Source organism: Martes martes, assembly GCF_963455335.1.
Source record: "Martes martes genome assembly, chromosome: 18".
Taxonomy (NCBI): Eukaryota; Metazoa; Chordata; class Mammalia; order Carnivora; family Mustelidae; genus Martes; species Martes martes.
The window spans coordinates 5401038-5415156 of record NC_137906.1 but is presented as its reverse complement, the minus strand read 5'-3'; the positions used below and the strand labels follow the sequence as shown (position 1 = coordinate 5415156).

General features: G+C 42.6%; 1 protein-coding gene across 4 annotated transcripts in view; it reads left to right on the top strand.

The window, feature by feature from the left end:
• Positions 1–14119, top strand: part of GTF2I (general transcription factor IIi) — a 106870-nt gene that overhangs the window by 13028 nt on the left and 79723 nt on the right. For all 4 annotated transcript variants that reach the window (XM_080829788.1, XM_080829787.1, XM_080829786.1 and 1 more), the window contains exon 2: positions 10988–11091. In XM_080829788.1, coding sequence (XP_080685914.1) covers positions 10993–11091 — 99 coding nt within the window. In that variant the 5' untranslated portion in view covers positions 10988–10992. The remainder of the gene's footprint in view (positions 1–10987; positions 11092–14119) is intronic.

Genomic DNA, 14119 nt, shown 5'->3' with positions numbered 1-14119 from the left:
TGCCTGCCTCTCTGCCCACTTGTGATCTCTCTCTCTGTGTCGAATGAATAAATAAAATCTTAAAAAAAAAAAAAAAGGCAGCAAGACTTCAACACCCATGAGATAAGGCAAAAGTAGAAAAATTTTGATTAGCTTATATGTACTTAGTGCTTTAAACATTTTGTGGGACGCTCTGCAACTGACAGCAAACAAAAATTTCCCATATATCCTTCACAAAAAAACCTCATTCAGGTTTTGCCAGATGTCACTTTTTTTTTTTTTAAGATTTTATTTATTTATTTGAGAGCGAGAGAGCCTGAGAAGGGGAGGCAGAAGGAGAGGGAGGAGCAGACGCCCCACTGAGCAGGAAGCCCGATGTGGGGCTTGATCCCAGGACCCAGGCTCACAACCTGAACCAGGGCAGCCCTGCCAGATGTCTCTTCAGAGCAAAAGGCTCTGTCTAATCCAGGGATCACGTTTTCACTCAGTTGTCTTGTCCCTCTAATACACCTCACTTTAGAACAGTTCCTTGGCCTTTGATATCGGTGCCCTTGACCTTTTTGAAGATGTAGTCATTTTACAGAATGTCCCTCAGCTTGGGTTTGTCCATGTTTTTAGGCAGGAATATCACAGTGTTCTCGGTACAGTCTGTTGGGTGGGACGTGAGGTCTGTCTGTCCCTGACTAGGTTAACTTTGATCACTTGGTGTGTGCCACACTTTACTTTGTTAATAAGTATTTTGTGTGGTAATACTTTGGAGATAATGAAACTCTCTTTTTTAATTTTTAGTTAATTACTTTTATTAACATATAATGTGTTAACTTGTTTTGGGGGTACGGGTCTGTGAATCATCAGTCTTACACAATTCATAGCACTCACCATAGCACATACCCTCCCCAATGTCCATCACCTGGCCACCCCATCCCTCCCATCCCCAAAACTCTCTTTTTTAGAATTAAGGATTTTTTTTTCTCTTGAGGCTGGTGATTTTTATTTTTTAGAATGAAGGTTAGCGCATGGACCTAAAAATCCCATTATAGTTTTTGTCTAAATCTCAGAAAATGAAATGTTTTTCTGGAATTTAAATATTTTGAATAGTGGAATTTGGGAAACATTAACAACCTGATTAAATTTGGGTGCCTGGGTGGCTCAGGTCACGATCAGAGTCCTGGGATTGATTCCCACATCAGGCTCCTTGCTTGGGGGTGGGGAGGGCCTGCTTCTCTCTCTACCTATGCTCCCCCACTTGTGCTCCCTTTCTCAAATAAATACAGTCTTTTTAAAAAAATAAATTTTACAGTAGATGGTACGGTTTAAAAGAACATGTTATATTCTACTTAATAATTCTGTAATTGTTTTTCCGAGGTAGAAGCTTCTTATGTTAAAAAAAAAGGTTCTGCTCTGTAAAATGTGTCAGGCATATGCCCCACTTTGGTAATAAACAAATCAAGGTAATGTCTTTGGTGTCCTTCAGAAGCCAAATTAATAGGGTCAGTGAATTACCTGAAACAGGTCTTCTGTAGCAGCTACTAAGCAGACATAATTAGAACAGATGGTAGCATGTTGAAGGAGATGTAAGACACAAGCTTTGTGTTTGCGGTCCGAACTGACCGTAGTATATGTACCTGAAATTTAGGGATGGAATGTTTCCTGAGAAACCTATTCTTTAGGTTTTACCACTTAGTGATTATAGGTACAACATGGAGGTGTTAAGTGCCATCAGTTTCAGAGGTAGAAGGATTTCGGCAGCCTAGAAGATTGTGGGAATATGGTATTATATGATGACCCAAATTGATTTTAATGCAACCGAAACTTGTTTAGGATAAAATCAGCCGATTGAACCATTAGATCCTTTCCAGTTATTTTAGGCACCCTGTTAGGACAAAATGTGTGACATCTTAGATGAGGAATTTTAACTTTTCTGTTTGTGCTCATCATGTTGAGGAAACTTCTTTTACAAGATACAATTTATATTTAGAAGTCTGAGGTGCCATTTTACATTTTCCTTAGAATTGAGTGATACTTGAAATTATTTTTACATCTCACTGAAGATGTTTCTGTTGGTTTACGTACTTTAGACTATGATGCTGCCTTTCATTACCAATTTAATCAAAACTTGACTAGGATTTCTTAATAAAATGAGTTGGTAAATTTGAGTTCTACCTCACATAAATAATAACCTGAGACTAGGTCTCATAGAATGCAAAACGACTGGAATTGACTGCAAAAAAACCGAGGACGGGATCTTATATAATGGCCTAGATAAAGACATCCATAATACAGGAAAACCACACTGTGTTTTTAAGTGTATTTTATTTATTTAATTTATTTATTTTTAAAGATTTTATTTATTTGACAGACCCAGCGAGAGAGGAGCACAAGCAGGGGGAGTGGGAGAGGGAGAAGCAGGCTTCTGGCTGAGCAGGGCGCCCCATGCGGGGCTGGATCCCGGTGTCCTGGGATCGTCACCTGAGTAGAAGGCAGATGCTTGAGGACTGAGCCACCTGGGCTCCCCTTTTTAAAAAATTTTAAGTAGAGGGGCGCCTGGGTGGCTCAGTGGGTTGGGCCTCTGCCTTCAGCTCAAGTCATGATCCCAGGGTTCTGGAATCGAGTCCCGCATTGGGCTCTCTGCTCGGCAGGGAGCCTGCTTCCCCCTCTCTCTCTGCCTGCCTCTCTGCCTGCTTGTGATCTCTGTCTGTCAAATAAATAAAATCTTTAAAAAAATAAAAATAAAAATTTTAAGTAGATTGTACCTGCAACATGGGGCTCACACTCATGACCCTAAGATTAAGAGTTACATGTTCTACCTAGTGAGCCAGCCAGATGCCTCCCGCTGCATTTTTGGGGTAGAGGTCAGAAGCCGAAGAAGTTTGGATGAAAGATTGTCTTGGTAGAAATATTACTTTGTTTTTACCTCTGAAACCTGTTGAATAATTACAGAATTGAATAACATTACCTGTCCTAAGTGCTGTCTGTAGTTTTCCATGGGCCGGTACCATCGTGGTCGGTATTTTAGGTGCTGTTGAGTATTTTCTCAGTGTTTATCCATCCAGGTGTCTGGCTGGGATTTAGGGGTTATGGCTCTTGTACAAAACATTGAATCAGGAAAGGTAATGATTTTTGCAGTCTCGAAGTTTATTTCACCATATTTAAGTAGCTATGTGGGTAGATCTTTTTTTTTTTTCCCCAAAGATTTTATTTATTTACTTGACAGAGAGATCACAAGAAGGCAGAGAGTCAGGCAGAGAGAGAGGGGGAAGCGGGCTCTCCGCTCAGCAGGGATGCTGAGGCAGATGCGGGGCTCGATTCCAGGACCCCGAGATCATGACCTGAGCCGAAGGCAGAGGCTTAACCCACTGAGCCACCCAGGCGCCCCTATGTGGGTAGATCTTAATTGTTTACTATAAGTAACAATAACAGAGAGAACCTTAGCAGTTTATAGAAAATTGTGAAAATAAAATTTTTAAAAAATTTTTTAAAAAACTTTATTTTCACAATTTTTTGTGAAATAGAATAAAATAAAACCACAAGATTTTATTTATTTATTTGACAGAGAGCTCACAAGTAGGCAGAGAGGCAGACAGTGGTGGGGGGGAGCAGGCATCCCTCTGAGCAGAGAGCCCGATGTGGAGCTTGATCCCAGGACCCTGAGATCATGACCTGAGCTGAAGGCAGAGGCTTTAACCCACTGAGCCACCCAGGCACCCCAAAAATAAAGTTTTTGAGAATAGAATAGAATAATGGGCCTGTTGCCTCTATCAGTTTAAATCCATTTCCTCCTGGTTGAGGAGTGGGTCCTAGGTCTTGGATTTTGCTAAAATTTTACTAAGTTACACTGTTGTTTAAACTCAACTCTGAGGGCTGTTATTTGCTGTGAAGAGGAGAGGTGACTCCTGATGGTGCCCGTCAGCAGCGTTCTGTGACACAAATTACGTGTTCACAGAGACACTTGGCCTGTAATTCATATTTTTTCTTTGAACCAAATCCTTTGTTTTTTTCATAGACTGTGACTGATGCTGATACGTGAAGTATTCCTCAGTGTCCCTGCAGTCTGTGCTGCACAGAAAGGATACTGTCCTTTGGCTTCAGTTTGTTTCCGGTGGGTGGCCGTGGGTGGCCGTTACTCTAGTGCCTCGTGAAGATTGCCTAGTATTACAGTTTTAATCCCTGTGTAATTATTTATCTTGGGTTCCTCTATTTAACCTTCTTTTCTTTGATTATTATTGTGCATGAAAAAGGTAATTTGGAATTTGGAGATACGGATTCCAGCTGCTTGTTATAAAAGTTAACCATCCGTATGGCCACAGCGAGACAGCTAATCTTTCCAGGTTGGGCTTCTCATTTATAACATAAGGGAGCAAGGAGGTTGCACTAGATTTTTTTTTCCCCCTTGATCTAAGATCACAGGTTGTAGGATTGAAATGGAAGGATGCTTGTTGAAATTAACAAAATATAAATACAAAAAAGAAATAGGGTAAAAATGTAATTAAAAAAAAAACCCACAGGATCAGCGTAATATATAGTACCTTCCCCTTAAAAAAAAAAATTAAAAAAAAAAACCCCAGAATCAGCGTAATATAGTACCTTCCCCACTTACCACTCTGATCCAAAGCTTAAATTTGAAACACAAGTACTGAAAATTTAGTAGTATTTTATGTATTTTATTTTTTTAAAGATTTTATTTATTTATTTGACAGAGATCAAAGGTAGGCAGAGAGAGAGGAGGAAGCAGGCCCCCGGAGGAGCAGAGAGCCCGATGCGGGGGCGGGGGCTCAATCCCAGGACCCTGAGATCATGACCTGAGCTGAAGGCAGAGGCTTAACCGACTGAACCACCCAGGCACCCAGTATTAGTAATATTTTAGAGATCACCATAATAAAAAACACTAAAGACCTCAGTGGGTTTTTTGTTTTGTGTTTTGCTGTTGTTGTTTGACTGATAATGGCATATGTGAAAATCTTCGTGAAGTCTCCGACTCACTATAAAATATTCTTTTTGTTATTTTGCTGTTCAGCATGAACAGCAAGGATCAGTAAATTTTTTTAAAAGATTTTATTCATTTGATAGAGATCACAAGTAGGCAGAGAGGGAGGCAGAGAGAGAGGAAGGGGAGGCAGGCTCCCTGCTGAGCAGAGAGCCCGATGCGGGGCTCGATCCCAGGACCCTGAGATCATGACCTGAGCCGAAGGTAGAGGCTTTAACCCACTGAGCCACCCAGGCGCCCCAAGGATCAGTAAATTAAAAGCAGTATGGTCAAATGAAAATTTATATGGAATCGGGTGTTGGCTTATTTTGAGGTAGAACAGATGAAAACAGTAAGGACCCAGGGACGCCTGGGTGGCTCAGTGGGTTAAAGCCTCTGCCTTCCGCTCAGGTCATGATCCCAGGGTCCTGGGATGGAACCCCACATCGGGCTCTCTGCTCAATGGGGAGCCTGCTTCCCCCTCCCTCTCTGCCTGCTTCTCTGCCTACTTGTGATCTCTGTCAGATAAATAAAATCTTAAAAAAAAACAAAACAAAACCAGTAAGGACCCAGATAAACCTAATCCTTGAAATGGATCTCCAACAAGAAATCCAAGAAGATTGGCAAGACTGGCTGGAGTCTGGTTTCAGACACATCAGAAAGGCATCCTATCCATTAACCAGTAGCTGCCCAGGATGGGAGATGCGGGAAACAGTAGCAGTCCAGTGACGGTCATCTCCGGAAGTTCTAAGGGAGACTTGAAATCCAATCAGGGAAACACAAGATGAGGTCAGAAAATGTTCAGAATGGACGAATTGAGTAAACTGAAAAAACAGGAAAGAAGGTCCAGCAGACTAAGGGTGCTGTGATTTTCTGCGTGCGAGGCACGCTTAGGCTCCCTCTTCCTTCTCCCCTGGTACCAGTGTCCTGCTCTGCTTTCTTTTCAGTAGGCTCCACGCCCAACGTGGGGCTTGAACTCATAGCCCTGGGATCAAGAGTCGCGCGCTGCACGGACTGGCCAGGCGTCCCGCCTGCCTTCCTGTTCCCGTGTGGTCCTCACTAGGATGCCAGGTGCAGGGAACCCCGGATAATTGTGTTCTGCATAGCCCCTGCAGTTACACCAGGCTCGCGACACAAGCCCCCAGAACTCTTGTGCACGTCGTAGTGGGAAGATAATGGTAGTCTGTTGCCTCTAGGGTCACAGTATGGGTGTGCGGTGAGGCTAAAGATGCATGTGACTGTCACCTCTGTCTTAGGAGAGAAACCCATTCGCTCCAGAAGTGAAGACTCTCTGTGGGATAGAGAGAACTTAAATGACGTCTTGTGTTTTTGGATCTAGTTGTGGATCCTTTCAGCTGAATAATTAGACATTAAAAATTCCCTTCTTGGGGTGGTTGGAAATAGGAATTTGTAACCTTACAGTCTAAGATAGTTCTGGCAAATTCATAAATTAGTCTTCAGAATAAAGATAAGATGTGGTTCCCAGGGCGGGTGGAACTAATAAGAAGGTTCTAAAATGACAAAATAAAGCTGGTATAAATAACAAAAAGTTGATGAGATGGGAACTTGGAAGGGCTAATACAGAAAGGCTAATAGGAGAAAGAAAGTGGGAGCTCAGATAATAGAAGTGAAAATCACTTTTGTCCTGAAGGTACCTACCAATTACACCGCCTTATGGGATGAGAGGCTCAGAAATGGAAGCCCTGAGCCTGCACAAAACTAGGGGTCAAATAGACATCCCCCCCCCCCAGTAAGATGAGACCCCAAATTGGATGAGGGATGAGTAAGATAGTCTCCATCCCTGTTTGTGGTCTGGGTTCACATCTGGGTGGCCCAGGCAGCCTGACGCCCTGAACTTGGATTATGGTGATCCCAGGGAGATGGTGTTCCCAGACACCAGAAAGAACCTGCTTTCATCATAGGTCTCACTTGAAAATAAATTTTCTTTTCTCTTTTCTTTCATTCTTGTGTGTGTCTCTCTCTGTGTGTGTGTGTGTTTACTGTCTTACGGAGTACATAATCATTTTGTTCATTTTCCTTTTTGTTCCAAAGAATATCCTTAATGACGTTTAGAGACAGAAATCTGCCCATTAGCCTTCCTTGAGTACAGAGCTAACTGTCCCATTTTAGTTGCTTTCAGTGATGATTTTTTTGTCGTTCATTTCTAGACACACACACACCCTGTTTAAAATAAACCAGAAAAAGAATACAGGGGTTCTGGGCAAGTGTTTTATGAGAACACTGGCTCCTGTGAAGTTCTTTTTTCTAGCCTCTGCGAATACACTTCTGTTTCGCTTCTGTGCTCTTACTCTTTTCTCCCTTACAGGGTTGTTGTGAGTATGAAGTGGATAATAAACCATGATGGGTGTAATGAATAGATCTTTCTTCTTCTTCTTTTTCTTCTTTTTTTTTTGTTTTTTTTGGTCTAACTGCTATTTAAAACGAGGGGGCTTATAAAAGGTCAGAGGTGAAGGGGGACTTGGAAGCAAGTGGTTGATTTAGTGCTGCAGGGTCTGGGGACCCACAGCCTAGTCTGCCAGTGCCTGTCATGCCTCATGCTCCATAAGCTTGTGTCAGCAGCTCGGCCCGGTGTGTGGCCTTGGTGTGCATCATCAGTGCCACTGCGTGATGGCTGTTCCTTTTTGGGAAAGAGAAGAGGAGGGCAGTGGTTACCGGGTGAGGGGTGCAGGGAGAGTGTTCCTTGAAGAGCCTTGGGACGGGCAAAGAACAGTTCAGAGGGTTTCTGTTGTAATGCAAATGCACACGTTCCTGAGAGCAGAAAGCCCCAGACAAAATGCACCCCCCCTTCCCCATCAAGCCCTGCTGGACTCATCACCTCCACGGTTCTTCCCGTTGATAAGTGCTACGGTGCCTACTGAGAAGTTCTGGTAATGAAACAGAACCTCTCATCGCCTGCGGTACCCCTGCAGGGCTGTCAGTGTGGGGTCTGTCTCCCCGTTTCCTAATACTCATTGAGCGTGAATGACCTCGTGGCGGATTTCCGGCAATTTAAGGTGAGAAGCAGAAATCGCAGTAGGCAGAAAATTGTCCCAGTGTTGTGTTCTGACACTAAGAATGGCTATAACCTTTGACACGAAATTGAATTTGTAACATGAGAACATGTGCCCTTTTCACGACTCCTTTTTCCCTTTCTGGAGAACAGAGAAAAGTGAGATGAGTAAGAAATCCTATGAACTTTCAGAAATAATGACCGTATATTCTAAGCGAATGTTGTGATTATGGCAGAATAATATGCTTTTGTAGTTCATTTTGACTGAGCCACATTTTAATATAAATTTACTTAAACTCTTTTCCAGGAGAAAAGAATGGGACCTAGGCTGTTAGGGAAAGTAATTTATATGTTTTAAGCGTTCTCTTGCTCAATACTATTGTTCCTGAGTCTGTCTCTATTCAGGATAGAGATCTTGTTTTGGAAAACAAAATTGCTTCTGTTTGTTCACAGATTCAGGGATAAGTATCAGTTTTTGTTACTGATTTTCTTTCTTTCTTTCTTTCTTTTTTTTTTTTTAAAAGATTTTATTTATTTGACAGAGAGATAGAGCCAGAGAGGGAACACAGGCAGGAGGAGTGGGAGAGGGGGAAGCTGGCTCCCTGCTGAGCAGGGAGCCTGATGCGGGGCTCCATCCCAAGACCTGGGGATCGGGACCCCAGCCGAAGGTAGACACTTAATGACTGAGCCACCCAGGTGCCCCTTGTTACTGTGTTTCATTATAAAGTGTTATTTCCCAAGTATGCACAATTTGTTACTTGTTGATGCCCAAATTTAGCTTAGTAGTTAACCGGCATGGAAACAAAGCTAGGTCACTTTTTTTTTTTTTTTTTGAAAGTAAGGTCAGTGCTCAACGTGGGGGTTGAACTCGCTACCCCAAGATCCAGAATCGCGTGTCCTACCGATTGAATCAGCCAGGTGCCCCTAGAAAAAAGTTTTTTTTAGTATTAGCAGTGTTTTGTTTTGTTTTGTTTTTGAGAGAGAGCCCAGGAGCTGGGGTGAGAGGTGGAGGGGGGGAAGCACAGAGGGAGAGGAGAGAGAGAATCTTAAGTAGGAATGAAGCCCTCCACAGGGCTTGATCTCACTACCCTTAGATCATGATCTGAGCTGAAAAAAAGAGTCAGCTGAACCAGTCGGGTACCCTGGTATTAGTAACTTTGAAATAATGCTTTTGATTTTGGCTTCTTAGAGTCTTTATGTGGTATATTTTTGCTTTTTTTCAATTTTCAATTTCTATAAGATACGCATAACAAAATTACCATTTTAACCATTTTTAAATGTACAGCTCCCTGGCATTAAGTGCATTCATATTGTTCTGTAGCTCTCAGCATCATTTAGTTCCAGAACCTCATCATCCAAATAAAATTCTGTGCACATTAACAGTAAATCTCCACTACCCACTCCTCCTTGTCCCTGGTGGCCACCATTCTACTCTCTGGCTCTGTGAGTTTGCCTGTTATGTAGGTATCTCATGGGAGTGGGGTCATAATATTGGTCTTGTTGTGTCTGGCACATTTCACTTAGAATACTCTTTTTGAGGTTCGTTTATATCATAGCATGTTTCAGAACTTTTTTCTTCTTTTTTTAAGATTTTATTTTTTTTGACAGAGAGAGATCACAGGTAGGCAGAGAGGCAGGCAGAGAGAGAGGGGGAAGCAGGCTCCCCACTGAGCAGAGAGCCCAATGCGGGGCTCGATCCCAGGACCCTGAGATCATGACCCGAGCTGAAGGCAGAGGCTTAACCCACTGAGCCACCCAGGCGCCCCAGAACTTTTTTCTTCTTTAAGGCGGAATTCTATGCCATCGGATGTACGTGTCCCGTTTAGTGCATCATTCAGCTAATGGTGGACACCTGGGTTGTTTCCACCTCTTAGCTGTTGTGAATAATGCTTTTGTGAACATGGTGTAGACGTATCTGAGTGCCTGCTTTCGGTTTGGGGTATACACCCAAAAGTGGGATCTCTGTGTCATGGTAATTCTGTTTAATTTTTTTAGGAACTGCCAAGTTGATTTCACCCTGGATGCACGATTTTACATGCTCGAGTACGGTGCATGAGGACTCCAGTTTGTCCACATCCTTGCCAGCACTTACTGTGTAGCGTTATGTGTTGCATTTTTATGGTGTTGGAGGGTTAGCTGAGGCTCCTTTCTAACACCCAGGTAGCGGAAAATGTTTTCTTTTCTTTTTTTTTTAAGATTTTATTTATTTGACAGACAGAGATCACAGGTAGGCAGAGAGAGAGAGAGAGGAGGAAGCAGGCTCCCTGCTGAGCAGAGAGCCCAATGTGGGGCTCGATCCCCAGACCCTGGGATCATGACCTGAGCCGAAGGCAGAGGCTTAACCCACTGAGCCACCCAGGCACCCCGCGGAAAATGTTTTCTAAAGAGGATAATAATGCTGTATTGTAAAGCATTCTTAGATGTTATTTGTCCTTCTTGGTAAGAACAAAGAAATTCTCTTCACCCAGTCTCTGCCTTACCCACTGCAGGTGTGCCTGGGAGGAAGGGAACTTCGCATCTGTGTCCTGTGATGGACTGTGATGAGTGATCACTGGATGGTGCAGTGCTTCACCTCTAATGCTCACATGGGAGATTTTTTTTTTTTTTTTCCCTGAGAGCACAGGAGCTGGGGGAGAGGGAGAAGCAGGCTCCCCGCTGAGCAGAGAGCCCCACATGGGGCTAGATCCCAGGACCCTGGAGTTTTGACCTGAGCCAAAGGCCGAGGCTTTAACCAACTGAGCCACCCAGTCGTCCCTCACTTGAGACATTTTAACTGGTCGTGGGTGACATCTGAATTTATTTCGGGGATTATGCTGACCTAATTTTATGGAAATTAGTTGGAAATTTAGGGGGTAGATTTTATATCTTAGAGGATGGGAGTTTTTGACAAATTGAATACTCAGCTTCTGAGCTTTTTTTCCTCTTATGCAAGAAAACTGTAAATTAGGCATCTGTGGAGGACTGTCGCAGCTCTGAACATCTGTGTAGAAGGACTTTGTAAATTTCTGCCACTCACTGTCTTATTTCTTTCCTAGGGATCATGGCCCAAGTAGCAATGTCTACCCTGCCCGTTGAAGACGAGGAGTCCTCAGAGAGCAGGATGGTGGTGACGTTCCTTATGTCTGCTCTTGAGTCCATGGTGAGATGGCTTTATAGTTAGAAAATGTTTGTAGTTGGATAGAGGTTGGGCTTGTGGGTGAGATTGAATTTTTTTGGAAACATACGTGTTTTCTGGTTTTATAAGAAGAGTTTTTTGCTTGAATAGTAATTTGGATTTAAGGCTTTCAAATCATTTTATTACCATGTTTCCAAACACTCTGAACTTACCTGAATGTTTAATTTTTTACATTTAATTTCAGTTGTTTACCTATCAATATCTTAGGCAGTTTCTTGTTTCGCAAGCAGTGGCTTTGAATTTATGTGGAACGCTGAAGACACCCCGGACGAGTTGGTATATTCTGGTGTGTGCCGGTGTTCAGTTGTGTCTGTGAAGAGCACTTGTAGAATTCTGAGCCCTAAGAGCACACTTACTGTTTACATTCTGTATTGTGCCTGCGCTCCCCGCTACCTCTTACTAAATATGTAGTGTTAGCTCTTCATTTTTTTTCTTTCTTTTTTTTTTTTTAAGATTTTATTTCTTTATTTGACAGACAGAGATCACAACTAGGCAGAGAGGCAGGCAGAGAGAGAGAGGAGGGAAGCAGGCTCCCCGCCGAGCAGAGAGCCCGAAGCAGGGCTTGATCCCAGGACCCTGAGATATGACCCAAGCCGAAGGCAGAGGCCTTAACCCACTGAGCCACCCAGGTGCCCCTAGCTCTTCATTTTTAAGAAACCTGTATTGTATACATAATTATAGTAAGCTGTTAAGTATCCTTTTGCTGTATTTTTGTATTACTGTGGTGGTAGTAATACTAGTTTGCTTAATCATGTTTTTATAGATCTATAGCTGGAAACCTGGTATTTCAGCTCAGAGACTTATAAGTGTCAGACTTAGGTATTTTCTGACACATTGAAATTAAACATGTCCTAGCTAGGAGAGGGCTATGTATTTCCGGTCCTAAGCGTGACTTGTATTAGATGGTGTTGAACCTCACAGGTGTCCGTATGACAGAGTTTGCAGGTTGGTTACCTTTCCCCCGTCAGGCATTTTTTCCTTCTTTGTACTACTTGAGAAGTTTGAAATATTCTTTCCTTAAAGAAAGTTAGTGGCTATATATTGTTAACTTTTTTTTTTTTAAGATTTTATTTATTTATTTGAGAGAGAGCACATGCAGGGGGAGGGTCAGAAGGAGAAAGAGAGACTCTTTTTTTTTTTTTTGAAAGAGAGACTTAAGCAGACTCCCTGCTGAACAGGGGGCTAGATCCCAGGACCCCAGGACCCCAGGATCATGACCTGAGCTGAAGGTAGACATTTAACTGACTGAGCCATCCAGGCTCCTCTGAATTATAGTTTAAAGGTTAAATCCTACTGTTTTGTTTTGTTTTTTAAGATTTTTATTTTATTTGTCAGAGAGAGAGAGAGAGAGTGTGCCCATGCGCACAAACATGGGGAGTGGCAGGCAGAGGGAGAAGCTGGCTACCACTGAGCAGGGAGCTGGATCTGGGACACCGTCCCACCACCCTCGGATCAGGACCTGAGCCGGAGGCAGATGCCGAACCACCTGAGCCACCCAGGAGTCCCTGCTCTGGGTTTTTTGTTTGTTTTTGTTGTTGTTTTTAAGATTTTACTCATTAATTTCAGACAGAGAGAGAGCAGGAGCAGGGGGTGGGGACACAGGGATTGGGAGAAGGAGACTCCCCGCTGAGCAGGGAGCTGGACACAGGGCTCGATCCCAGGACCCTGGGATCATAACCAAAGCCGAATGTTTAACTGAGCCCCCCGGGTGGCCCCCTACTGTTTATTAAAATGGTTTTCCTTAATACTATTCTATACATAGAATAATTCGGTCAGATGGAACCCATTCTCTTCCTTAGACTGTCTTTTTAATTTTCTTATCTTTGGCAAAGTCACTTCTTTATTCTTAACGTTTTATGTCTTCCTCACCAGCAGAAAGAGTATCTCTCCTCATGTTCCTTGTTGTAAATTATGAAGTATAATAATAAGTGTGTAGGTCAGTTTCATCATTTTCCTTGGTGCATAGATTTCTTTGATCGAATCTTTGGGCAGTACATGAGTCTGGCTCTGCTGTTTCATTAATGCTGCCTTTGGTGACAGAGGTGTCCAACTAAGTGTGGATAGTGATGCGTAGGCATGTACCCTCACACCCTGGCCTGCAACGGAGAGGAAATAACAGTTCCTTCCAGGTGAGCAGCCACAGTGTATCTCATGTAAATGTCAGGTTACGGAATGGTAGGGCAGCATTAGTCCCACTGGCACAATTGTTGGCTCCACCTGTAGGTCAGAAGTTTTGTATTAGGGTTTTGCTATATTTAAAAAGATTCCCAATCATCTCAGTAGGCGTAAACTTACTTATTCACGATAACATTTTAGAGCAATATTATGCAAATAATTTCTATTTAAGGTGGTTTATTGTGTAAATAAAAACCGATTAGAGGAAAGCTGTAGTTTGCAACAGATGATAGTGAGCATGTGGGGTATTTGCCCCACCCCAAAGTCAACAACAAAAAGCAAAAGAAAACTGCCCAAACTTCCAAGCCTTTATAATGTGTTAAGTTAAAATTCTAGATGAGTAGAAAAAGTAATAGCACAAACTTAGAAAAAAGAAGGAAAAATACAAAATTATATATTTAATTCCATAAATAGCTTTTCAATGCCTAAAGTAAGTGAGGTACTTTTATGTATCAATAGGGAAACATATCACTAAGATAGTAGAAGAATAAGTAAACGGTATGTTACTTTACAGAAACGATATTGTACTAAGGTACAATACTCTTTATTTTTAATACCAACCAGTCAGTGGATTATTATCACTACTATTTTTAAGGATTTTATTATTATTATTATTAAACATTTATTTATTTGAGAGAGAGACAGAGAGAGAGAGCGTGAGCGAGGAGAAGGTCAGAGGGAGAAGCAGCCTCCCCGTGGAGCTGGGAGCCCGATGCGGGACTCGATCCGGGGACTCCAGGATCATGAGCTGCAGGCAGTCGCTTAACCAACTGAGCCACCCAGGCACCGCCCAAGGATTTTATTATTTTAAGTAATC